Source organism: Coregonus lavaretus, assembly GCF_964263955.1.
Source record: "Coregonus lavaretus genome assembly, contig: HAP1_SCAFFOLD_952, whole genome shotgun sequence".
Taxonomy (NCBI): Eukaryota; Metazoa; Chordata; class Actinopteri; order Salmoniformes; family Salmonidae; genus Coregonus; species Coregonus lavaretus.
In genome coordinates, this window is record NW_028156879.1 from 155,016 (window position 1) to 181,144 (window position 26,129).

Below are 26,129 nucleotides of genomic sequence, written 5' to 3' on the forward strand. Positions count from 1 at the left end.
GGTCCACCTCTTACAGGGTGCCTGTGGTTAAAATGTGTCTTGAAGGAGCGTAGAGATGGGTCCACCTCTTACAGGGTGCCTGTGGTTAAAATGCGTCTTGAAGGACCGTAGAGATGGGTCCACCTCTTACAGGGTGCCTGTGGTTAAAATGTGTCTTGAAGGAGCGTAGAGATGGGTCCATCTCTTACAGGGTGAAAACCCCCTGTGGTTAAAATGTGTCTTGAAGGACCGTAGAGATGGGTCCACTCCTTACAGGGTGCCTGTGGTTAAAATGTGTCTTGAAGGACCGTAGAGATGGGTCCACCCCTTACAGGGTGCCTGTGGTTAAAATGCGTCTTGAAGGACCGTAGAGATGGGTCCACCTCTTACAGGGTGCCTGTGGTTAAAATGTGTCTTGAAGGACCGTAGAGATGGGTCCACTCCTTACAGGGTGCCTGTGGTTAAAATGTGTCTTGAAGGACCGTAGAGATGGGTCCACCCCTTACAGGGTGCCTGTGGTTAAAATGCGTCTTGAAGGACCGTAGAGATGGGTCCACCTCTTACAGGGTGCCTGTGGTTAAAATGTGTCTTGAAGGACCGTAGAGATGGGTCCACCTCTTACAGGGTGCCTGTGGTTAAAATGTGTCTTGAAGGACCGTAGAGATGGGTCCACCTCTTACAGGGTGCCTTTGGACTCTCTATCATTGTGTGTGTTAAGGTGTTGTTATGTGTTTTATCCTCTGACAGGCTGTCATCACCACTCCAGGGATGAGTCTACCTCACACAGTGCATGACATCATGAACCGCTGGATCCTTCAGATGGGCTTCCCAGTGGTTACCATAGATACGGCCACGGGACACATTACCCAGAAGCACTTCCTCCTGGACCCTGACTCTGTAGTGGACAGACCCTCTCCATACAAGTTACTATTCTTCTTGATCTCAGTTCTGTGATGCTGTTTTACCGTAGACCAGGGTGGCAGGTAGCCTAGTGGTTAAGGAAGGGTTAGTACAGCTTGGGGTTAAGGAAGGGTTAGGACAGCCTGGGGTTAAGGAAGGGTTAGTACAGCCTGGGGTTAAGGGAGGGTTAGTACAGCCTGGGGTTAAGGAAGGGTTAGTACAGCCTGGGGTTAAGGAAGGGTTAGTACAGCCTGGGGTTAAGGAAGGGTTAGTACAGCCTGGGGTTAAGGAAGGATTAGTACAGCCTGGGGTGAGGGAAGGGTTAGTACAGCCTGGGGTTAAGGAAGGGTTAGTACAGCCTGGGGTTAAGGAAGGGTTAGTACAGCCTGGGGTTAAGGAAGGGTTAGTACAGCCTGGGGTGAGGGAAGGGTTGGTACAGCCTGGGGTTAAGGAAGGGTTAGTACAGCCTGGGGTTAAGGAAGGGTTAGTGCAGCCTGGGGTGAGGGAAGGGTTGGTACAGCCTGGGGTTACGGAAGGGTTAATATAGCCTGGGTTTCCAACAATAAGATCATGATGATAAACCCCAAAATAATGTTGAATTCAGTCACCTGACCATCCTGTTCTATGCTTGTTTAGTTACACATGGTTGGTCCCCATCAAATGGATGAAGGGAGGAGTGGAGAGAGAGCAACACTGGCTTCTTCAGAAAACAGGTACTTCTAATGCTATTGTTTGTGTCAAATGAAGACCTGCATGGGTGTCAGTGGAAGATGGACCTGGACTATTGAATAGGTCCAGGTCCATATCATGTTATTGTACATCAGTACAGTGTGGTCTGTGTTCAATCCTAACCTGAGACCAGGGTTGCAAAATTCTGGTAACTTTCTTAAAAATCCCCTGTTTTCCAGAAATCCTGGTTGGAAGATTCATGGAATTTCTAGGGAATAACCAGGAAATCCAGGAATCCTCTAACCAGGATTTTCTGGAAAACCAGGTGAATTTAGTGAAAGCTGGCGGAATGTTGCAAGCCTAGCTGAGGCCAGTGTGTTTTGGTTCTCCCCCAGACAGACACCTCCCCATGAGAACAGCAGGATCTGACTGGCTTCTGGCCAACCTCAACGTGTCTGGCTACTACAGGGTTAACTACGACATGGACAACTAGGAAACGACTCCTCAACCAGCTCACCACAGACCACACAGTCAGCAGATGTTATTATTCCATTGTTATTGTGGATATTACCTATCACAATATGATTCCATATGACGCAACATAACATCACAACTTCTGTGTGCAGGTCATACCTTTAATCAACAGAGCTCAGATAGTGGACGATGCCTTCAATCTGGCCAGGTAAAGCTCTTTCTAAGTTGAGCTAATGTCCCACACGTTCTGTATTTCCTGGTGAACTTTGTGGAAGCTGGAAGCTGATGTAGTTGAGCTGTGTGGCATGATGTAGTTGAGCTGGCATGATGTAGTTGAGTTGGCATGATGTAGTTGAGCTGTGTGGCATGATGTAGTTGAGCTGTGTGGCATGATGTAGTTGAGCTGTGTGGCATGATGTAGTTGAGCTGTGTGGCATGATGTAGTTGAGCTGTGTGGCATGATGTAGTTGAGCTGGCATGATGTAGTTGAGCTGTGTGGCATGATGTAGTTGAGCTGTGTGGCATGATGTAGTTGAGCTGTGTGGCATGATGTAGTTGAGCTGTGTGACATGATGTAGTTGAGCTGTGTGACATGATGTAGTTGAGCTGTGTGGCATGATGTAGTTGAGCTGTGTGACATGATGTAGTTGAGCTGTGTGGCATGATGTAGTTGAGCTGTGTGGCATGATGTAGTTGAGCTGTGTGGCATGATGTAGTTGAGCTGTGTGGCATGATGTAGTTGAGCTGTGTGTGGCATGATGTAGTTGAGCTGTGTGGCATGATGTAGTTGAGTTGGCATGATGTAGTTGAGCTGTGTGACATGATGTAGTTGAGCTGGCATGATGTAGTTGAGCTGTGTGACATGATGTAGTTGAGCTGTGTGGCATGATGTAGTTGAGTTGGCATGATGTAGTTGAGCTGTGTGACATGATGTAGTTGAGCTGTGTGACATGATGTAGTTGAGCTTTGTGACATGATGTAGTTGAGCTGTGTGGCATGATGTAGTTGAGCTGTGTGGCATGATGTAGTTGAGCTGTGTGGCATGATGCAGTTGAGCTGTGTGGCATGATGTAGTTGAGCTGTGTGACATGATGTAGTTGAGCTGTGTGACATGATGTAGTTGAGTTGGCATGATGTAGTTGAGCTGTGTGACATGATGTAGTTGAGCTGTGTGACATGATGTAGTTGAGCTGTGTGACATGATGTAGTTGAGCTGTGTGACATGATGTAGTTGAGCTGTGTGGCATGATGTAGTTGAGCTGTGTGGCATGATGTAGTTGAGCTGTGTGACATGATGTAGTTGAGCTGTGTGGCATGATGTAGTTGAGCTGTGTGGCATGATGTAGTTGATCTGTGTGGCATGATGTAGTTGAGCTGTGTGACATGATGTAGTTGAGCTGTGTGGCATGATGTAGTTGAGCTGTGTGACATGATGTAGTTGAGCTGTGTGGCATGATGTAGTTGAGCTGTGTGACATGATGTAGTTGAGCTGTGTGGCATGATGTAGTTGAGCTGGCATGATGTAGTTGAGCTGGCATGATGTAGTTGAGCTGTGTGGCATGATGTAGTTGAGTTGGCATGATGTAGTTGAGCTGTGTGGCATGATGTAGTTGAGCTGTGTGGCATGATGTAGTTGAGCTGTGTGGCATGATGTAGTTGAGCTGTGTGGCATGATGTAGTTGAGCTGGCATGATGTAGTTGAGCTGGCATGATGTAGTTGAGCTGTGTGGCATGATGTAGTTGAGCTGTGTGGCATGATGTAGTTGAGCTGGCATGATGTAGTTGAGCTGTGTGACATGATGTAGTTGAGCTGTGTGACATGATGTAGTTGAGCTGTGTGGCATGATGTAGTTGAGCTGTGTGGCATGATGTAGTTGAGCTGTGTGGCATGATGTAGTTGAGCTGTGTGTCATGATGTAGTTGAGTTGGCATGATGTAGTTGAGCTGTGTGGCATGATGTAGTTGAGCTGTGTGGCATGATGTAGTTGAGCTGTGTGGCATGATGTAGTTGAGCTGTGTGGCATGATGTAGTTGAGCTGTGTGGCATGATGTAGTTGAGTTGGCATGATGTAGTTGAGCTGTGTGACATGATGTAGTTGAGCTGTGTGACATGATGTAGTTGAGCTGTGTGACATGATGTAGTTGAGCTGTGTGGCATGATGTAGTTGAGCTGTGTGGCATGATGTAGTTGAGCTGTGTGGCATGATGTAGTTGAGCTGTGTGGCATGATGTAGTTGAGCTGTGTGGCATGATGTAGTTGTGATGTCATGTTGTTGTGTGTTTCCAGGGCCAAGGTGATCAACACGACATTAGCTCTGAGGACCACCAGGTAACTAGAATAATATATTCTACTATACAGATTATATAATATATTCTACTATACAGATTATAATATATTCTACTATACAGATTATAATATATTCTAGTATACAGATTATAATATATTCTACTATACAGATTATAATATATTCTACTATACAGATGATATATTACCAAGTACCTTTCTCAGGAGAGAGACTACATCCCCTGGTAGTCAGCTCTTATGTTATATATGATATATTACCAGGTACCTGTCTCAGGAGAGAGACTACATCCCCTGGGAGTCAGCACTCAGGAATCTCAACTACTACATCCTCATGTTCGACCGTGGACAGGCATACGGGGTGCTACAGGTGGGTTCTTATTATAATATAATATATCAGGCATACGGGGTGCTACAGGTGGGTTCTTATTATAATATAATATATCAGGCATACGGGGTGCTACAGGTGGGTTCTTATTATAATATAATATATCAGGCATACGGGGTGCTACAGGTGGGTTCTTATTATAATATAATATATCAGGCATATGGGGTGCTACAGGTGGGTTCTTATTATAATATAATATATCAGGCATACGGGGTGCTACAGGTGGGTTCTTATTATAATATAATATATCAGGCATACGGGGTGCTACAGGTGGTTCAGCTGGTAGAGCACGGCGCTTGTAACGCCAAGGTAGTGGGTTCGATCCCCGGGACCACCCATACACAAAAAATGTATGCACGCATGACTGTAAGTCGCTTTGGATAAAAGCGTCTGCTAAATGGCATATTATTATTTATTATTATTATAATATACTATATCAGGCATACGGGGTGCTACAGGTGGGTTCTTATTATAATATAATATATCAGGCATACGGGGTGCTACAGGTGGGTTCTTATTATAATATAATATATCAGGCATACGGGGTGCTACAGGTGGGTTCTTATTATAATATAATATATCAGGCATATGGGGTGCTACAGGTGGGTTCTTATTATAATATAATATATCAGGCATACGGGGTGCTACAGGTGGGTTCTTATTATAATATAATATATCAGGCATACATTTACATTTACATTTTAGTCATTTAGCAGACGCTCTTAACCAGAGCGACTTACAGGAGCAATTAGGGTTAAGTGCCTTGCTCAAGGGCACATTAACGTCATTTAGCAGACGCTCTTAGCCAGAGCGACTCACAAATTGGTGCGTTCACCCTATAGCCAGTGGGATAACCACTTTACAATTTGGGGGGGGGGGGGTAAGAAGGAATACTTTAGCCTATCCCAGGTATTCCTTAAAGAGGTGGGGTTTCAAATGTCTCCGGAAGGTGGTGAGTGACTCCGCTGTCCTGGCGTCGTGAGGGAGCTTGTTCCACCATTGGGGTGCCAGAGCAGCGAACAGTTTTGACTGGGCTGAGCGGGAGCTGTGCTTCCGCAGAGGAAGGGGAGCCAGCAGGCCAGAGGTGGATGAACGCAATGTCCTCGTTTGGGTGTAGGGACTGATCAGAGCCTGAAGGTACAGGGGTGCCGTTCCCCTCACTGCTCCAAAGGCAAGCACCATGGTCTTGTAGCGGATGCGAGCTTCAATTGGAAGCCAGTGGAGTGTGCGGAGGAGGGGGGTGACGTGAGAGAACTTGGGAAGGTTGAACACCAGACGGGCTGCGGCATTCTGGATGAGTTGTAGGGGTTTAATGGCACAGGCAGGGATCCCAGCCAACAGCGAGTTGCAGTAGTCCAGACGGGAGATGACAAGTGCCTGGACCAGGACCTGCGCCGCTTCCTGTGTAAGGCAGGGTCGCACTCTCCGAATGTTGTAGAGCATGAACCTGCAGGAGCGGGTCACCGCCTTGATGTTGGCGGAGAACGACAGGGTGTTGTCCAGAGTCACGCCTAGGCTCTTCGCACTCTGGGAGGAGGACACAGCGGAGTTGTCTACCGTGATGGCGAGATCATGGAACGGGCAGTCCTTCCCCGGGAGGAAGAGCAGCTCCGTCTTGCCAGGGTTCAGCTTGAGGTGGTGATCCGTCATCCATACTGATATGTCTGCCAGACATGCAGAGATGCGATTCGCCACCTGGTTATCAGAAGGGGGAAAGGAGAAGATTAGTTGTGTATCGTCAGCGTAGCAATGATAGGAGAGACCATGTGAGGATATGACAGAGCCAAGTGACTTGGTGTATAGGGAGAAAAGGAGAGGGCCCAGAACCGATCCCTGGGGGACACCAGTGGTGAGAGCACGTGGTGCGGAGACAGCTTCCCGCCACGCCACTTGGTAGGAGCGACCGGTCAGGTAGGACGCAATCCAGGAGTGAGCCGCGCCGGAGATGCCCATTTCGGAGAGGGTGGAGAGGAGGATCTGATGGTTCACAGTATCAAAGGCAGCAGACAGGTCTAGAAGGACAAGAGCAGAGGAGAGAGAGTTAGCTTTAGCAGTGCGGAGAGTCTCTGTGACACAGAGAAGAGCAGTCTCAGTTGAATGACCAGTCCTGAAACCTGATTGGTTTGGATCAAGAAGGTCATTCTGAGAGAGATAGCAAGAGAGTTGGCTAAAGACGGCACGCTCAATAGTTTTGGAAAGAAAAGAAAGAAGGGATACTGGTCTGTAGTTGTTGACATCAGTGGGGTCGAGTGTTGGTTTTTTGAGAAGGGGAGTAACTCTCGCTCTCTTGAAGACGGAAGGGACATGGCCAGCGGTCAAGGATGAGTTGATCAGCGAGGTGAGGTAGGGGAGAAGGTCACCGGAGATGGTCTGGAGAAGGGAGGAGGGGATGGGGTCAAGCGGGCAGGTTGTTGGGCGGCCTGTAGTCACAAGTCGCAGGATCTTATCTGGAGAGAGAGGGGAGAAAGAAGTCAAAGCATAGGGTAGGGCAGTGTGAGCAGGACCAGCAGTGTCATTAGACTTAACAAACAAGGATCGGATGTCGTCAACCTTCTTTTCAAAGTGGTTGACGAAGTCATCCACAGAGAGAGAGGAGGGGGGGGGGGGGGAGGGAGGATTCAGGAGGGAGGAAAATGTGGCAAAGAGCTTCCTAGGGTTAGAGGCAGATGCTTGGAATTTAGAGTGGTAGAAGGTGGCCTTAGCAGCAGAAACAGATGAAGAAAATGTAGAGAGGAGGGAGTGAAAAGATGCCAGGTCGGCAGGGAATTTAGTTTTCTTCCATTTCCGCTCCGCTGCCCGGAGCTCTGTTCTGTGAGCTCGCAATGAGTCATCAAGCCACGGAGCTGGAGGGGAGGACCGAGCCGGCCGGGAGGATAGGGGACACAGAGAGTCAAAGGATGCAGAAAGGGAGGAGAGGAGGGTTGAGGAGGCAGAATCAGGAGATTGGAGGGAGAAGGATTGAGCAGAGGGAAGAGATGATAGGATGGAAGAGGAGAGAGTAGTGGGAGAGAGAGAGCGAAGGTTGCGGCGGCGCATTACCATCTGTGTAGGGGCAGAGTGAGTAGTGTGGGAGGAGAGTGAGAGAGAAAAGGAAACAAAGTAGTGGTCGGAGACTTGGAGGGGAGTTGCAGTGAGATTAGTAGAGGAGCAGCATCTAGTGAAGATGAGGTCAAGCGTATTGCCTGCCTTGTGAGTAGGGGGGGACGGTGAGAGGGTGAGGTCAAAAGAGGAGAGGAGTGGAAAGAAGGAGGCAGAGAGAAATGAGTCAAATGTGGACATAGGGAGGTTGAAATCCCCCAAAACTGTGAGGGGTGAGCCATCCTCAGGGAAGGAACTTATCAAGGCGTCAAGCTCATTGATGAACTCTCCAAGGGAACCTGGAGGGCGATAGATGACAAGGATATTAAGCTTAAATGGGCTAGTGACGGGGTGCTACAGGTGGTTCAGCTGGTAGAGCACGGCGCTTGTAACGCCAAGGTAGTGGGTTCGATCCCCGGGACCACCCATACACAAAAAATGTATGCACGCATGACTTTAAGTCGCTTTGGATAAAAGCGTCTGCTAAATGGCATATTATTATTTATTATTATTATAATATACTATAATATAATATAATATAATATATCAGGCATACGGGGTGCTACAGGTGGGTTCTTATTATAATATACTATATCAGGCATACGGGGTGCTACAGGTGGGTTCTTATTATAATATAATATATCAGGCATACGGGGTGCTACAGGTGGGTTCTTATTATAATATAATATATCAGGCATACGGGGTGCTACAGGTGGGTTCTTATTATAATATAATATATCAGGCATACGGGGTGCTACAGGTGGGTTCTTACTATAATATAATATATCAGGCATACAGGGTGCTACAGGTGGGTTCTTATTATAATATAATATATCAGGCATACGGGGTGCTACAGGTGGGTTCTTATTATAATATAATATATCAGGCATACGGGGTGCTACAGGTGGGTTCTTATTATAATATAATATATCAGGCATACGGGGTGCTACAGGTGGGTTCTTATTATAATATAATATATCAGGAATACGGGGTGCTACAGGTGGGTTCTTATTATAATATAATATATCAGGCATACGGGGTGCTACAGGTGGGTTCTTATTATAATATAATATATCAGGAATACGGGGTGCTACAGGTGGGTTCTTATTATAATATAATATATCAGGCATACGGGGTGCTACAGGTGGGTTCTTATTATAATATAATATATCAGGCATATGGGGTGCTACAGGTGGGTTCTTATTATAATATAATATATCAGGCATACGGGGTGCTACAGGTGGGTTCTTATTATAATATAATATATCAGGCATACGGGGTGCTACAGGTGGGTTCAGCTGGTAGAGCACGGCGCTTGTAACGCCAAGGTAGTGGGTTCGATCCCCGGGACCACCCATACACAAAAAATGTATGCATGCATGACTGTAAGTTGCTTTGGATAAAAGCGTCTGCTAAATGGCATATTATTATTTATTATTATTATAATATACTATATCAGGCATACGGGGTGCTACAGGTGGGTTCTTATTACAATATAATATATCAGGCATACGGGGTGCTACAGGTGGGTTCTTATTATAATATAATATATCAGGCATACGGGGTGCTACAGGTGGGTTCTTATTATAATATAATATATCAGGCATACGGGGTGCTACATGTGGGTTCTTATTATAATATACTATATCAGGCATACGGGGTGCTACAGGTGGGTTCTTATTATAATATAATATATCAGGCATACGGGGTGCTACAGGTGGGTTCTTACTATAATATAATATATCAGGTTTACGGTGTGCTACAGGTGGGTTCTTATTATAATATAATATATCAGGCATACGGGGTGCTACAGGTGGGTTCTTATTATAATATACTATATCAGGCATACGGGGTGCTACAGGTGGGTTCTTATTATAATATAATATATCAGGCATATGGGGTGCTACAGGTGGGTTCTTATTATAATATAATATATCAGGCATACGGGGTGCTACAGGTGGGTTCTTATTATAATATAATATATCAGGCATACGGGGTGCTACAGGTGGGTTCTTACTATAATATAATATATCAGGCATACGGGGTGCTACAGGTGGGTTCTTACTATAATATAATATATCAGGCATACGGGGTGCTACAGGTGGGTTATTATTATAATATAATATATCAGGCATACGGGGTGCTACAGGTGGGTTCTTATTATAATATACTATATCAGGCATACGGGGTGCTACATGTGGGTTCTTATTATAATATAATATATCAGGCATATGGGGTGCTACAGGTGGGGTCTTATTATAATATACTATATCAGGCATACGGGGTGCTACAGGTGGGTTCTTATTATAATATAATATATCAGGCATATGGGGTGCTACAGGTGGGTTCTTATTATAATATAATATATCAGGCATACGGGGTGCTACAGGTGGGTTCTTATTATAATATAATATATCAGGCATACGGGGTGCTACAGGTGGGTTCTTATTATAATATAATATATCAGGCATATGGGGTGCTACAGGTGGGTTCTTATTATAATATAATATATCAAGCATACGGGGTGCTACAGGTGGGTTCTTATTATAATATAATATATCAGGCATACGGGGTGCTACAGGTGGGTTCTTATTATAATATAATATATCAGGCATACGGGGTGCTACAGGTGGGTTCTTATTATAATATAATATATCAGACATACGGGGTGCTACAGGTGGGTACTTATTATAATATAATATATCAGGCATACGGGGTGCTACAGGTGGGTTCTTATTATAATATAATATATCAGGCATACGGGGTGCTACAGGTGGGTTCTTATTATAATATAATATATCAGGCATACGGGGTGCTACAGGTGGGTTCTTATTATAATATACTATATCAGGCATACGGGGTGCTACATGTGGGTTCTTATTATAATATAATATATCAGGCATATGGGGTGCTACAGGTGGGTTCTTATTATAATATACTATATCAGGGATACGGGGTGCTACAGGTGGGTTCTTATTATAATATAATATATCAGGCATATGGGGTGCTACAGGTGGGTTCTTATTATAATATAATATATCAGGCATACGGGGTGCTACAGGTGGGTTCTTATTATAATATAATATATCAGGCATATGGGGTGCTACAGGTGGGTTCTTATTATAATATAATATATCAGGCATACGGGGTGCTACAGGTGGGTTCTTATTATAATATAATATATCAGGAATACGGGGTGCTACAGGTGGGTTCTTATTATAATATAATATATCAGGCATACGGGGTGCTACAGGTGGGTTCTTATTATAATATAATATATCAGGCATATGGGGTGCTACAGGTGGGTTCTTATTATAATATAATATATCAGGCATACGGGGTGCTACAGGTGGGTTCTTATTATAATATAATATATCAGGCATACGGGGTGCTACAGGTGGGTTCAGCTGGTAGAGCACGGCGCTTGTAACGCCAAGGTAGTGGGTTCGATCCCCGGGACCACCCATACACAAAAAATGTATGCATGCATGACTGTAAGTTGCTTTGGATAAAAGCGTCTGCTAAATGGCATATTATTATTTATTATTATTATAATATACTATATCAGGCATACGGGGTGCTACAGGTGGGTTCTTATTATAATATAATATATCAGGCATACGGGGTGCTACAGGTGGGTTCTTATTATAATATAATATATCAGGCATACGGCGTGCTACAGGTGGGTTCTTATTATAATATAATATATCAGGCATACGGGGTGCTACATGTGGGTTCTTATTATATTATACTATATCAGGCATACGGGGTGCTACAGGTGGGTTCTTATTATAATATAATATATCAGGCATATGGGGTGCTACAGGTGGGTTCTTATTATAATATAATATATCAGGCATACGGGGTGCTACAGGTGGGTTCTTATTATAATATAATATATCAGGCATACGGGGTGCTACAGGTGGGTTCTTACTATAATATAATATATCAGGCATACGGGGTGCTACAGGTGGGTTCTTATTATAATATAATATATCAGGCATACGGGGTGCTACAGGTGGGTTCTTATTATAATATACTATATCAGGCATACGGGGTGCTACATGTGGGTTCTTATTATAATATAATATATCAGGCATATGGGGTGCTACAGGTGGGTTCTTATTATAATATACTATATCAGGCATACGGGGTGCTACAGGTGGGTGCTTATTATAATATAATATATCAGGCATATGGGGTGCTACAGGTGGGTTCTCATTATAATATAATATATCAGGCATACGGGGTGCTACAGGTGGGTTCTTATTATAATATAATATATCAGGCATACGGGGTGCTACAGGTGGGTTCTTATTATAATATAATATATCAGGCATATGGGGTGCTACAGGTGGGTTCTTATTATAATATAATATATCAGGCATACGGGGTGCTACAGGTGGGTTCTTATTATAATATAATATATCAGGCATACGGGGTGCTACAGGTGGGTTCAGCTGGTAGAGCACGGCGCTTGTAACGCCAAGGTAGTGGGTTCGATCCCCGGGACCACCCATACACAAAAAAATGTATGCACGCATGACTGTAAGTTGCTTTGGATAAAAGCGTCTGCTAAATGGCATATTATTATTTATTATTATTATAATATACTATATCAGGCATACGGGGTGCTACAGGTGGGTTCTTATTACAATATAATATATCAGGCATACGGGGTGCTACAGGTGGGTTCTTATTATAATATAATATATCAGGCATACGGGGTGCTACAGGTGGGTTCTTATTATAATATAATATATCAGGCATACGGGGTGCTACATGTGGGTTCTTATTATAATATACTATATCAGGCATACGGGGTGCTACAGGTGGGTTCTTATTATAATATAATATATCAGGCATATGGGGTGCTACAGGTGGGTTCTTATTATAATATAATATATCAGGCATACGGGGTGCTACAGGTGGGTTCTTATTATAATATAATATATCAGGCATACGGGGTGCTACAGGTGGGTTCTTACTATAATATAATATATCAGGCATACGGGGTGCTACAGGTGGGTTCTTATTATAATATAATATATCAGGCATACGGGGTGCTACAGGTGGGTTCTTATTATAATATACTATATCAGGCATACGGGGTGCTACATGTGGGTTCTTATTATAATATAATATATCAGGCATATGGGGTGCTACAGGTGGGTTCTTATTATAATATACTATATCAGGCATACGGGGTGCTACAGGTGGGTTCTTATTATAATATAATATATCAGGCATATGGGGTGCTACAGGTGGGTTCTTATTATAATATAATATATCAGGCATACGGGGTGCTACAGGTGGGTTCTTATTATAATATAATATATCAGGCATACGGGGTGCTACAGGTGGGTTCTTATTATAATATAATATATCAGGCATATGGGGTGCTACAGGTGGGTTCTTATTATAATATAATATATCAGGCATACGGGGTGCTACAGGTGGGTTCTTATTATAATATAATATATCAGGCATACGGGGTGCTACAGGTGGGTTCTTATTATAATATAATATATCAGGCATACGGGGTGCTACAGGTGGGTTCTTATTATAATATAATATATCAGGCATACGGGGTGCTACAGGTGGGTACTTATTATAATATAATATATCAGGCATACGGGGTGCTACAGGTGGGTTCTTATTATAATATAATATATCAGGCATACGGGGTGCTACAGGTGGGTTCTTATTATAATATAATATATCAGGCATACGGGGTGCTACAGGTGGGTTCTTATTATAATATACTATATCAGGCATACGGGGTGCTACATGTGGGTTCTTATTATAATATAATATATCAGGCATATGGGGTGCTACAGGTGGGTTCTTATTATAATATACTATATCAGGCATACGGGGTGCTACAGGTGGGTTCTTATTATAATATAATATATCAGGCATATGGGGTGCTACAGGTGGGTTCTTATTATAATATAATATATCAGGCATACGGGGTGCTACAGGTGGGTTCTTATTATAATATAATATATCAGGCATACGGGGTGCTACAGGTGGGTTCTTACTATAATATAATATATCAGGCATACGGGGTGCTACAGGTGGGTTCTTACTATAATATAATATATCAGGCATACGGGGTGCTACAGGTGGGTTATTATTATAATATAATATATCAGGCATACGGGGTGCTACAGGTGGGTTCTTATTATATTATAATATATCAGGCATACGGGGTGCTACAGGTGGGTTCTTATTATAATATAATATATCAGGCATCTGGGGTGCTACAGGTGGGTTCTTATTATAATATAATATATCAGGCATACGGGGTGCTACAGGTGGGTTCTTATTATAATATACTATATCAGGCATACGGGGTGCTACATGTGGGTTCTTATTATAATATAATATATCAGGCATATGGGGTGCTACAGGTGGGTTCTTATTATAATATACTATATCAGGCATACGGGGTGCTACAGGTGGGTTCTTATTATAATATAATATATCAGGCATATGGGGTGCTACAGGTGGGTTCTTATTATAATATAATATATCAGGAATACGGGGTGCTACAGGTGGGTTCTTATTATAATATAATATATCAGGCATACGGGGTGCTACAGGTGGGTTCTTACTATAATATAATATATCAGGCATACGGGGTGCTACAGGTGGGTTCTTACTATAATATAATATATCAGGCATACGGGGTGCTACAGGTGGGTTCTTATTATAATATAATATATCAGGCATACGGGGTGCTACAGGTGGGTTCTTACTATAATATAATATATCAGGTTTACGGTGTGCTACAGGTGGGTTCTTATTATAATATAATATATCAGGCATACGGGGTGCTACAGGTGGGTTCTTACTATAATATAATATATCAGGCATACGGGGTGCTACAGGTGGGTTCTTACTATAATATAATATATCAGGCATACGGGGTGCTACAGGTGGGTTCTTACTATAATATAATATATCAGGCATACGGGGTGCTACAGGTGGGTTCTTACTATAATATAATATATCAGGCATACGGGGTGCTACAGGTGGGTTCTTATTATAATATAATATATCAGGCATACGGGGTGCTACAGGTGGGTTCTTACTATAATATAATATATCAGGTTTACGGTGTGCTACAGGTGGGTTCTTATTATAATATAATATATCAGGCATACGGGGTGCTACAGGTGGGTTCTTACTATAATATAATATATCAGGCATACGGGGTGCTACAGGTGGGTTCTTATTATAATATAATATATCAGGCATACGGGGTGCTACAGGTGGGTTCTTACTATAATATAATATATCAGGTTTACGGTGTGCTACAGGTGGGTTCTTATTATAATATAATATATCAGGCATACGGGGTGCTACAGGTGGGTTCTTACTATAATATAATATATCAGGCATACGGGGTGCTACAGGTGGGTTCTTACTATAATATAATATATCAGGCATACGGGGTGCTACAGGTGGGTTCTTATTATAATATAATATATCAGGCATACGGGGTGCTACAGGTGGGTTCTTACTATAATATAATATATCAGGCATACGGGGTGCTACAGGTGGGTTCTTATTATAATATAATATATCAGGCATACGGGGTGCTACAGGTGGGTTCTTACTATAATATAATATATCAGGCATACGGGGTGCTACAGGTGGGTTCTTATTATAATATAATATATCAGGCATACGGGGTGCTACAGGTGGGTTCTTATTATAATATAATATATCAGGCATACGGGGTGCTACAGGTGGGTTCTTATTATAATATAATATATCAGGCATCCGAGGTGCTACAGGTGGGTTCTTATTATAATATAATATATCAGGCATACGGGGTGCTACAGGTGGGTTCTTATTATAATATAATATATCAGGCATACGGGGTGCTACAGGTGGGTTCTTACTATAATATAATATATCAGGCATACGGGGTGCTACAGGTGGGTTCTTATTATAATATAATAAATCAGGCATACGGGGTGCTACAGGTGGGTTCTTATTATAATATAATATCAGGCATACGGGGTGCTACAGCTGGGTTCTTACTATAATATAATATATCAGGCATACGGGGTGCTACAGGTGGGTTCTTATTATAATATAATATATCAGGCATACGGGGTGCTACAGGTGGGTTCTTATTATAATATAATATATCAGGCATACGGGGTGCTACAGGTGGGTTCTTATTATAATATAATATATCAGGCATCCGAGGTGCTACAGGTGGGTTCTTATTATAATATAATATATCAGGCATACGGGGTGCTACAGGTGGGTTCTTATTATAATATAATATATCAGGCATCCGAGGTGCTACAGGTGGGTTCTTATTATAATATAATATATCAGGCATACGGGGTGCTACAGGTGGGTTCTTACTATAATATAATATATCATATATTGTGTCTGTTATATAACATACTGTACTGGGATCTGTTTGTCTCTTAGGCTTACCTGAAGATGAAGATCACCCCCCTGTTTGAGCACTTCAGGACGATCACGGATGATTGGACCAGAGTCCCCACCGGCCACAACGACCAGTAACAACACTGCTTTTCAAATGAAATGTTTATTTTAAACCAATTAAGATACATCATTTTATTTCTAAATATATATTTATGTTGCTTTTCTTACAACAGTATATCAACTTTATTGGTCTGTTTTCAAAAGAAGTGCACTACATAGGGAATAGTGTGCTATTTAGAATGAACTAGATATGATCATAATGTGTTGTGGGCCATTCCACAGCCCTGTCCCTCTTGTCCCCTATCTCTCAGGTACAACCAGATCAACGCCATATCCTTTGCTTGCCGCATGGGAGTGGAGCGCTGCAGGGCTCTCACCAGCGCCTGGTTCAGAGAGTGGATGCTGAACCCAGACCACAACCCGTGAGTACGAAGCACAATTATTTGGGTTGCAAAATTCCGGGAACTTTCTCAAAATTCCTAGGTTTTCCAGAAATCCCAGTTGGAAGATTCATGGAATCAGGAGGGAACAAGCAGGAAAACCGGGAATCCTTCAACCGGGAAATGTATACCAGAAGTTTGCGACCCTAAGAATGATGTATATAGTTAAGGTGATTGTTTTCCTTCTCTTATTGATGCTAACTTTGTGTTTATTGAACTCTTTATTGACAGGATTCACCCCAACCTGAAGACGACGGTGTACTGCAACGCTATCGCAGCAGGAGGGGTGGAGGAATGGGACTTCGCCTGGCAGATGTTCAAGAATGCCACAGTAGCCACAGAGGCTGCCAAGCTGAGGTCAGCCCTGGCCTGCACTAAGGTCCCCTGGCTGCTGAACAGGTAGCTAACCCTGGCCTGCACTAAGGTCCCCTGGCTGCTGAACAGGTAGCTAACCCTGGCCTGCACTAAGGTCCCCTGGCTGCTGAACAGGTAGCTAACCCTGGCCTGCACTAAGGTCCCCTGGCTGCTGAACAGGGAGCTAACCCTGGCCTGCACTAAGGTCCCCTGGCTGCTGAACAGGGAGCTAACCCTGGCCTGCACTAAGGTCCCCTGGCTGCTGAACAGGGAGCTAACCCTGGCCTGCACTAAGGTCCCCTGGCTGCTGAACAGGGAGCTAACCCTGGCCTGCACTAAGGTCCCCTGGCTGCTGAACAGGGAGCTAACCCTGGCCTGCACTAAGGTCCCCTGGCTGCTGAACAGGGAGCTAACCCTGGCCTGCACTAAGGTCCCCTGGCTGCTGAACAGGTAGCTAACCCTGGCCTGCACTAAGGTCCCCTGGCTGCTGAACAGGGAGCTAACCCTGGCCTGTACTAAGGTCCCCTGGCTGCTGAACAGGTAGGCACAATCTGACCCTCAACAGGAGCTAACACACAGAATCAGTTCATCGTGTGGTTTGTTGAAGAAAAGGACTGGTTTAGTGAACCAATGATAGACCTTTATCCTGTTAAACTCTGAACGCTTGTTTTGGACACGTTACCGGGTCCCCAAATTAGTTTTTTTTGTCTGAAAATAGAAAGCTACAGCCTTTGTCTTTTTGGAAATCGAACTAAAATCTTACTGCTGGCAGTGTCATAAGAATCTCGCCCCCCATCATTTTAAGATCTTAGGCTGATTGCTAGGGTCATTTTAAGATGTCAGACTGATTGCTAGGGTCCTTGTAAGATGTCAGACTGATTGCTAGGGTCGTTGTAAGATGTCTGGCTGATTGCTAGGGTCATTTCAGATGTCAGGCTGATTGCTAGGGTCATATTCAGATGTCAGGCTGATTGCTAGGGTCATTTTCAGATGTCAGGCTGATTGCTAGGGTCATTTCAGATGTCAGGCTGATTGCTAGGGTCATTTTCAGATGTCAGGCTGATTGCTAGGGTCATTTTAAGATCAGGCTGATTGCTAGGGTCATTTCCAGATGTCAGGCTGATTGCTAGGGTCATTTTCAGATGTCAGGCTGATTGCTAGGGTCATTTTAAGATGTCAGGCTGATTGCTAGGGTCATTTTAAGATGTCAGGCTGATTGCTAGGGTCATTTTAAGATGTCAGGCTGATTGTGCCATTTTGGCACAGTTACTCACTCACTTCCCAAAACAGATGCAACTGGTTTCAAGTGGCCAAGACACGTCATGTGATCTCCTACTGCAATTTGGTGGACAAAGTGTGAATCAGACAGGGGATATATTTACACCAATGGATAGATAGAGACTTCAGACAGGGGATATATTTACACCAATGGATAGGTAGAGGCTTCAGACAGGGGATATATTTACACCAATGGATAGGTAGAGGCTTCAGACAGGGGATATATTTACACCAATGGATAGGTAGAGGCTTCAGACAGGGGATATATTTACACCAATGGATAGGTAGAGGCTTCAGACAGGGGATATATTTACACCAATGGATAGGTAGAGGCTTCAGACAGGGGATATATTTACACCAATGGATAGATAGAGGTTTCAGACAGGGGATATATTTACACCAATGGATAGGTAGAGGTTTCAGACAGGGGATATATTTACACCAATGGATAGGTAGAGGCTTCAGACAGGGGATATATTTACACCAATGGATAGGTAGAGGTTTCAGACAGGGGATATATTTACACCAATGGATAGGTAGAGGCTTCAGACAGGGGATATATTTACACCAATGGATAGATAGAGGCTTCAGCTTTCTCCTCAGATGCAGGCAGGTAGCTTAGTGGTTAAGAGCGTTGTGTCAGTAACCGAAAGGTCGCTGGTTCTAATCCCCGAGCCGACTAGGTAAAAAATCTGTCAATGTGCCCTTGAGCAAGGCACTTAACCCTAATTGCTCCTGTAAGTCGCTCTGGATAAGAGCGTCTGCTAAATGACTAAAATGTAAATGTACACACAATACCCCATAATGACAAAGTGAAAACATGTTTTTAGAAATACAGAAATATCTAATATACATAAGTATTCACACCCCTGAGTCAATACATGCTAGAATCACCTTTGGCAGCGATTACAGCTGGGAGTCTTTCTGGGTACGTCTCTAAGAGCTTTACACACCTGGGTTGTGCAACATTTGCCCGTTATTCTTTTCAAAATTCTTTAAGCTCTGTCAAATTGGTTGTTGATCATTGCTAGACAACCATTTTCAGGTCTTGCCATAGATTTTCAAGTAGATTTAAGTCTAAAACTCGGCCACTCAGGAACATTCACTGTCTTCTTGGTAAGCAACTCCAGTGTGTATTTGGCCTTGAATTCATTTCCCAGTGTCTGTTGGAAAGCAGACTGAACCAGGTTTTCCTCTAGGCATTTGCCTGTGTTTACCTCCATTCCATTTATTTTTTATCCTGACAAACTCCCCAGTCCTTAACGATTACAAGCATACCCATAACATGATTCAGCCACCACTATGCTTGAAAATATGGAGAGTTGTACTCAGTAATGTGTTGTGTTGGATTTGCCCCAAACATAACACTTTGTATTCAGGACAAAAAGTTAAATGCTTTGTCACATTTTTTGCAGTATTACTTTAATGCCTTGTTGAAAACAGGATGAAGGTTTTGGAATATGTTTATTCTGTACAGGCTTCCTTCCTTTCACTCTGTCATTTAGGTTATTATTGTGGAGTAACTACAATGTTGTTGATCCATCCTCCGTTTCCTCCTATCACAGCCATTAAACTCTGTAACTGTTTTAAAGTCACCATTGGCCTCATGATGAAATCCCTCAGTGGTTTCCTTCCTCTCCGGCAACTGAGTTAGGAAGGATGCCTGTATCTTTGTAGTGACTAGGTGTATTGATACACCATCCAAAGTGTAATTAATAACATCACCATGCTCAAAGGGATATTAAATGTCTGCATTTATTTTATTTTTTTACCCATCTACCAATAGGTGCCCTTCTTTGTGAGGCATTGGAAAACCTCCCTGGTCTTTGTGGTTGAATCTGTGTTTGAAATTCAGTTCTCGACTGAGGGACCTTACAGATAATTGTATGTGTGGGGAACAGAGATGAGGTAGTCATTCAAAAATCATGTTAAATGCTATTATTGCACACAGAGTGAGTCCATGCAACTAATTATGTGACTAGTTAAGCTAATTCTTACTCCTGAACTTATTTAGGCTTGCCATAACAAAGGGGTTGAATAGTTATTGACTCAAGACATTTCAGCTTTTCATTTGTAATTAATTTGTAAACATTTTGAAAAACATAATTCCACTTTGACATTATGGGATTTTACATTTACATTTACATTTTAGTCATTTAGCAGACGTTCTTATCCAGAGCGACTTACAATTAGTGAGTGCATAAATGTTTCATACTGGCCCCCCGTTGGTGTAGGCCAGTGTAACCCCCCCGTTGGTGTAGGCCAGTGTAACCCCCCCGTTGGTGTAGGCCAGTGTAACCCCCCCGTTGGTGTAGGCCAGTGTAACCCCCCCGTTGGTGTAGGCCAGTGTAACCCCCCCGTTGGTGTAGGCCAGTGTAACCCCCCCGTTGGTGTAGGCCAGTGTAACCCCCCCGTTGGTGTAGGCCAGTGTAACCCCCCCGTTGGTGTAGGCCAGTGTAACCCCCCCGTTGGTGTAGGCCAGTGTAACCCCCCCGTTGGTGTAGGCCAGTGTAACCCCCCCGTTGGTGTAGGCCAGTGTAAACCCCCCCATTGGTGTAGGCCAGTGTAACCCCCCCGTTGGTGTAGGCCAGTGTAACCCCCCCGTTGGTGTAGGCCAGTGTAACCCCCCCGTTGGTGTAGGCCAGTGTAACCCCCCCGTTGGTGTAGGCCAGTGTAATCAACTTTAAATTCAGTCTGTAACACAACCAAATGTGGAAAAAGTCAAGGGGTGTGAATACTTTCTGAAGGCAGTGTACATCACTCCTGTATGTGAACAATTATTCCTGTAAAATGAAAAATTACATTGCACAAGCCCTGCGCTTTTAAAATGGCCGTGTTGCTATGGGAATTAGGGCATGTTTAGAGCAACACCATTAGGATAAAAGATCTGATTTAGGTCAAATCCCAAATCCCTATTTTTTGTGTTGATACTACAGGTATCTGGATTATTCCCTGGATCCAGCTAAGATCCGTAAGCAGGACAGCACCTCCACCATCGGCTACATCGCTGGGAACGTGGTGGGGACGCCCCTGGCCTGGGACTTCATCAGGGCTCGGTGGAACTACATCTATACAGAGTAAGTCTTCAGGGCTCGGTGGAACTACATCTATACAGAGTAAGTCTTCAGGGCTCGGTGGAACTACATCTATACAGAGTAAGTCTTCAGGGCTCGGTGGAACTACATCTATACAGAGTAAGTCTTCAGGGCTCGGTGGAACTACATCTATACAGAGTAAGTATTCAGGGCTCGGTGGAACTACATCTATACAGAGTAAGTCTTCAGGGCTCGGTGGAACTACATCTATACAGAGTAAGTCTTCAGGGCTCGGTGGAACTACATCTATACAGAGTAAGTCAACAGGGCTCGGTGGAACTACATCTATACAGAGTAAGTCTTCAGGGCTCGGTGGAACTACATCTATACAGAGTAAGTCTTCAGGGCTCGGTGGAACTACATCTATACAGAGTAAGTCTTCAGGGCTCGGTGGAACTACATCTATACAGAGTAAGTATTCAGGGCTCGGTGGAACTACATCTATACAGAGTAAGTCTTCAGGGCTCGGTGGAACTACATCTATACAGAGTAAGTCTTCAGGGCTCGGTGGAACTACATCTATACAGAGTAAGTCTTCAGGGCTCGGTGGAACTACATCTATACAGAGTAAGTCTTCAGGGCTCGGTGGAACTACATCTATACAGAGTAAGTCTTCAGGGCCCGGTGGAACTACATCTATACAGAGTAAGTCTTCAGGGCTCGGTGGAACTACATCTATACAGAGTAAGTCTTCAGGGCTCGGTGGAACTACATCTATACAGAGTAAGTCTTCAGGGCTCGGTGGAACTACATCTATACAGAGTAAGTCTTCAGGGCTCGGTGGAACTACATCTATACAGAGTAAGTCTTCAGGGCTCGGTGGAACTACATCTATACAGAGTAAGTCTTCAGGGCTCGGTGGAACTACATCTATACAGAGTAAGTCTTCAGGGCTCGGTGGAACTACATCTATACAGAGTAAGTCTTCAGGGCTCGGTGGAACTACATCTATACAGAGTAAGTCTTCAGGGCTCGGTGGAACTACATCTATACAGAGTAAGTCTTCAGGGCTCGGTGAAACTACATCTATACAGAGTAAGTCTTCAGGGCTCGGTGGAACTACATCTACACAGAGTAAGTCTTCAGGGCTCGGTGGAACTACATCTACACAGAGTAAGTCATCAGGGCTCGGTGGAACTACATCTATACAGAGTAAGTCTTCAGGGCTCGGTGGAACTACATCTATACAGAGTAAGTCTTCAGGGCTCGGTGGAACTACATCTATACAGAGTAAGTCTTCAGGGCTCGGTGGAACTACATCTATACAGAGTAAGTCTTCAGGGCTCGGTGGAACTACATCTATACAGAGTAAGTCTTCAGGGCTCGGTGGAACTACATCTATACAGAGTAAGTCTTCAGGGCTCGGTGGAACTACATCTATACAGAGTAAGTCTTCAGGGCTCGGTGGAACTACATCTATACAGAGTAAGTCATCAGGGCTCGGTGGAACTACATCTATACAGAGTAAGTCTTCAGGGGTCGGTGGAACTACATCTATACAGAGTAAGTCTTCAGGGCTCGGTGGAACTACATCTATACAGAGTAAGTCATCAGGGCTCGGTGGAACTACATCTATACAGAGTAAGTCATCAGGGCTCGGTGGAACTACATCTATACAGAGTAAGTCTTCAGGGCTCGGTGGAACTACATCTACACAGAGTAAGTCTTCAGGGCTCGGTGGAACTACATCTATACAGAGTAAGTCTTCAGGGCTCGGTGGAACTACATCTATACAGAGTAAGTCTTCAGGGCTCGGTGGAACTAGAGTTGAAGTCGGAAGTTTACATACACTTAGGAGTCATTAAAAATCGTTTTTCAACCATTCCACAAATTTCTTGTTAACAAACTATAGTTTTGGCAAGTCAGTTAGGACATCTACTTTGTGAATGACACAAGTAAATAAGGATATATTGAAGCAACATCTCAAGACATCAGTCAGGAAGTTAAAGCTTGGTAGCAAATGGGTATTCCAAATGGACAATGACCCCAAGCATACTTCCAAAGTTGTGGCAAAATGGCTTAAGGACAACAAAGTCAAGGTATTGGAGTGGCCATCACAAAGCCCTGACCTCAATCCTGTAGAAAATTCATCCACACCTCTACAGTACATCTCTTAACTAGGTGGAAATACATATTTACAGTGTAAGTCATCGGGGTTATTTTGAACTACATATTTACAGTGTAAGTCATCAGGGTTATTTTGAACTACATATTTACAGTGTAAGTCATCAGGGTTATTTTGAACTACATATTTACAGTGTAAGTCATCAGGGTTATTTTGAACTACATATTTACAGTGTAAGTCATCAGGGTTATTTTGAACTACATATTTACAGTGTAAGTCATCAGGGTTATTTTGAACTACATATTTACAGTGTAAGTCATCAGGGTTATTTTGAACTACATATTTACAGTGTAAGTCTAGATGGGGCTATTGGACATCATGTAACTTCCCGTGAATATGTATCAGAGAAACTGATTTACGTTTCATTCACTAAGTAATGATAATAATAATGTATCTCTGTATCCCTCTCTATCTTGTAGATATGGTGGAGGATCCTTCTCATTTTCTAACCTCCTCAACGGTGTGACCAGGAGATTCTCTACTGAGTTTGAGCTGAAGCAGGTTGGTACTGTGGCCTTGAGCTGAAGCAGGGCTGCCCAACCCTGTTCCTGGAGCGCTAACCTCCTGCAAGTTTTCACCCCAACCCTGTTCCTGGAGCTCTAACCTCCTGCAAGTTTTCACCCTAACCCTGTTCCTGGAGCGCTAACCTCCTGCAAGTTTTCACCCTAACCCTGTTCCTGGAGCGCTAACCTCCTGCAAGTTTTCACCCTAACCCTGTTCCTGGAGTTCTAACCTCTTGCAAGTTTTCACCCTAACCCTGTTCCTGGAGCGCTAACCTCCTGCAAGTTTTCACCCTAACCCTGTTCCTGGAGCGCTAACCTCCTGCAAGTTTTCACCCTAACCCTGTTCCTGGAGCGCTAACCTCCTGCAAGTTTTCACCCTAACCCTGTTCCTGGAGCGCTAACCTCCTGCAAGTTTTCACCCTAACCCTGTTCCTGGAGCGCTAACCTCCTGCAAGTTTTCACCCCAACCCTGTTCCTGGAGCGCTAACCTCCTGCAAGTTTTCACCCTAACCCTGTTCCTGGAGCGCTAACCTCCTGCAAGTTTTCACCCTAACCCTGTTCCTGGAGCGCTAACCTCCTGCAAGTTTTCACCCTAACCCTGTTCCTGGAGCGCTAACCTCCTGCAAGTTTTCACCCTAACCCTGTTCCTGGAGCGCTAACCTCCTGCAAGTGTTCACCCTAACCCTGTTCCTGGAGCGCTAACCTCCTACAAGTTTTCACCCTAACCCTGTTCCTGGAGCGCTAACCTCCTGCAAGTTTTCACCCTAACCCTGTTACTGGAGCGCTAACCTCCTGCAAGTTTTCTCCCTAACCCTGTTCCTGGAGCGCTAACCTCCTGCAAGTTTTCACCCTAACCCTGTTCCTGGAGCGCTAACCTCCTGCAAGTTTTCACCCTAACCCTGTTCCTGGAGCGCTAACCTCCTGCAAGTTTTCACCCTAACCCTGTTCCTGGAGCGCTAACCTCCTGCAAGTTTTCACCCTAACCCTGTTCCTGGAGCGCTAACCTCCTGCAAGTTTTCACCCCAACCCTGTTCCTGGAGCTCTAACCTCCTGCAAATTTTCACCCCAACCCTGTTCCTGGAGCTCTAACCTCCTGCAAGTTTTCACCCCAACCCTGTTCCTGGAGCTCTAACCTCCTGCAAGTTTTCACCCCAACCCTGTTCCTGGAGCTCTAACCTCCTGCAAGTTTTCACCCCAACCCTGTTCCTGGAGCTCTAACCTCCTGCAAGTTTTCACCCCAACCCTGTTCCTGGAGCGCTAACCTCCTGCAAGTTTTCACCCTAACCCTGTTCCTGGAGCGCTAACCTCCTGCAAGTTTTCACCCTAACCCTGTTCCTGGAGCGCTAACCTCCTGCAAGTTTTCACCCTAACCCTGTTACTGGAGCGCTAACCTCCTGCAAGTTTTCTCCCTAACCCTGTTCCTGGAGCGCTAACCTCCTGCAAGTTTTCACCCCAACCCTGTTCCTGGAGCGCTAACCTCCTGCAAGTTTTCACCCTAACCCTGTTACTGGAGCGCTAACCTCCTGCAAGTTTTCACCCTAACCCTGTTACTGGAGCGCTAACCTCCTGCAAGTTTTCACCCCAACCCTGTTCCTGGAGCTCTAACCTCCTGCAAGTTTTCACCCCAACCCTGTTCCTGGAGCGCTACCAACCTGTAGATGTTCACTCCAATCCAAGTTGTAACTAACCTGATTCAGCTTATCAACCAGCTAATTATTAGAGCGAAAACCTACATGACGGTAGCTGTCCAGGAACAGGGTTGGAGTTAAAACCTACAGGACGGTAGCTGTCCAGGAACAGGGTTGGAGTTAAAACCTACATGACGGTAGCTGTCCAGGAACAGGGTTGGGGTGAAAACCTACAGGACGGTAGCTGTCCAGGAACAGGGTTGGAGTTAAAACCTACAGGAGGGTAGCTCTCCAGGAACAGGGTTGGAGTTAAAACCTACAGGAGGGTAGCTGTCCAGGAACAGGGTTGGGGTGAAAACCTACAGGACGGTAGCTGTCCAGGAACAGGGTTGTGCAGCCCTGGGCTGTTTCCTGTCTGTCCCACTGTGTAGAGGT

General features: G+C 44.2%; 1 protein-coding gene across 1 annotated transcript in view; it reads left to right on the forward strand.

The window, feature by feature from the left end:
- Positions 1-26,129, forward strand: part of LOC311119617 (aminopeptidase N-like) — an 80,062-nt gene that overhangs the window by 52,902 nt on the left and 1,031 nt on the right. The window contains 12 exon segments of the mRNA XM_084194294.1: positions 727-902; positions 1,516-1,592; positions 1,944-2,038; positions 2,040-2,078; positions 2,175-2,230; positions 4,310-4,351; positions 4,589-4,694; positions 16,254-16,345; positions 16,583-16,693; positions 16,943-17,110; positions 21,280-21,420; positions 23,983-24,064. Of these exon segments, the coding sequence (XP_084050420.1) occupies positions 727-902; positions 1,516-1,592; positions 1,944-2,038; positions 2,040-2,078; positions 2,175-2,230; positions 4,310-4,351; positions 4,589-4,694; positions 16,254-16,345; positions 16,583-16,693; positions 16,943-17,110; positions 21,280-21,420; positions 23,983-24,064 (1,185 nt within the window).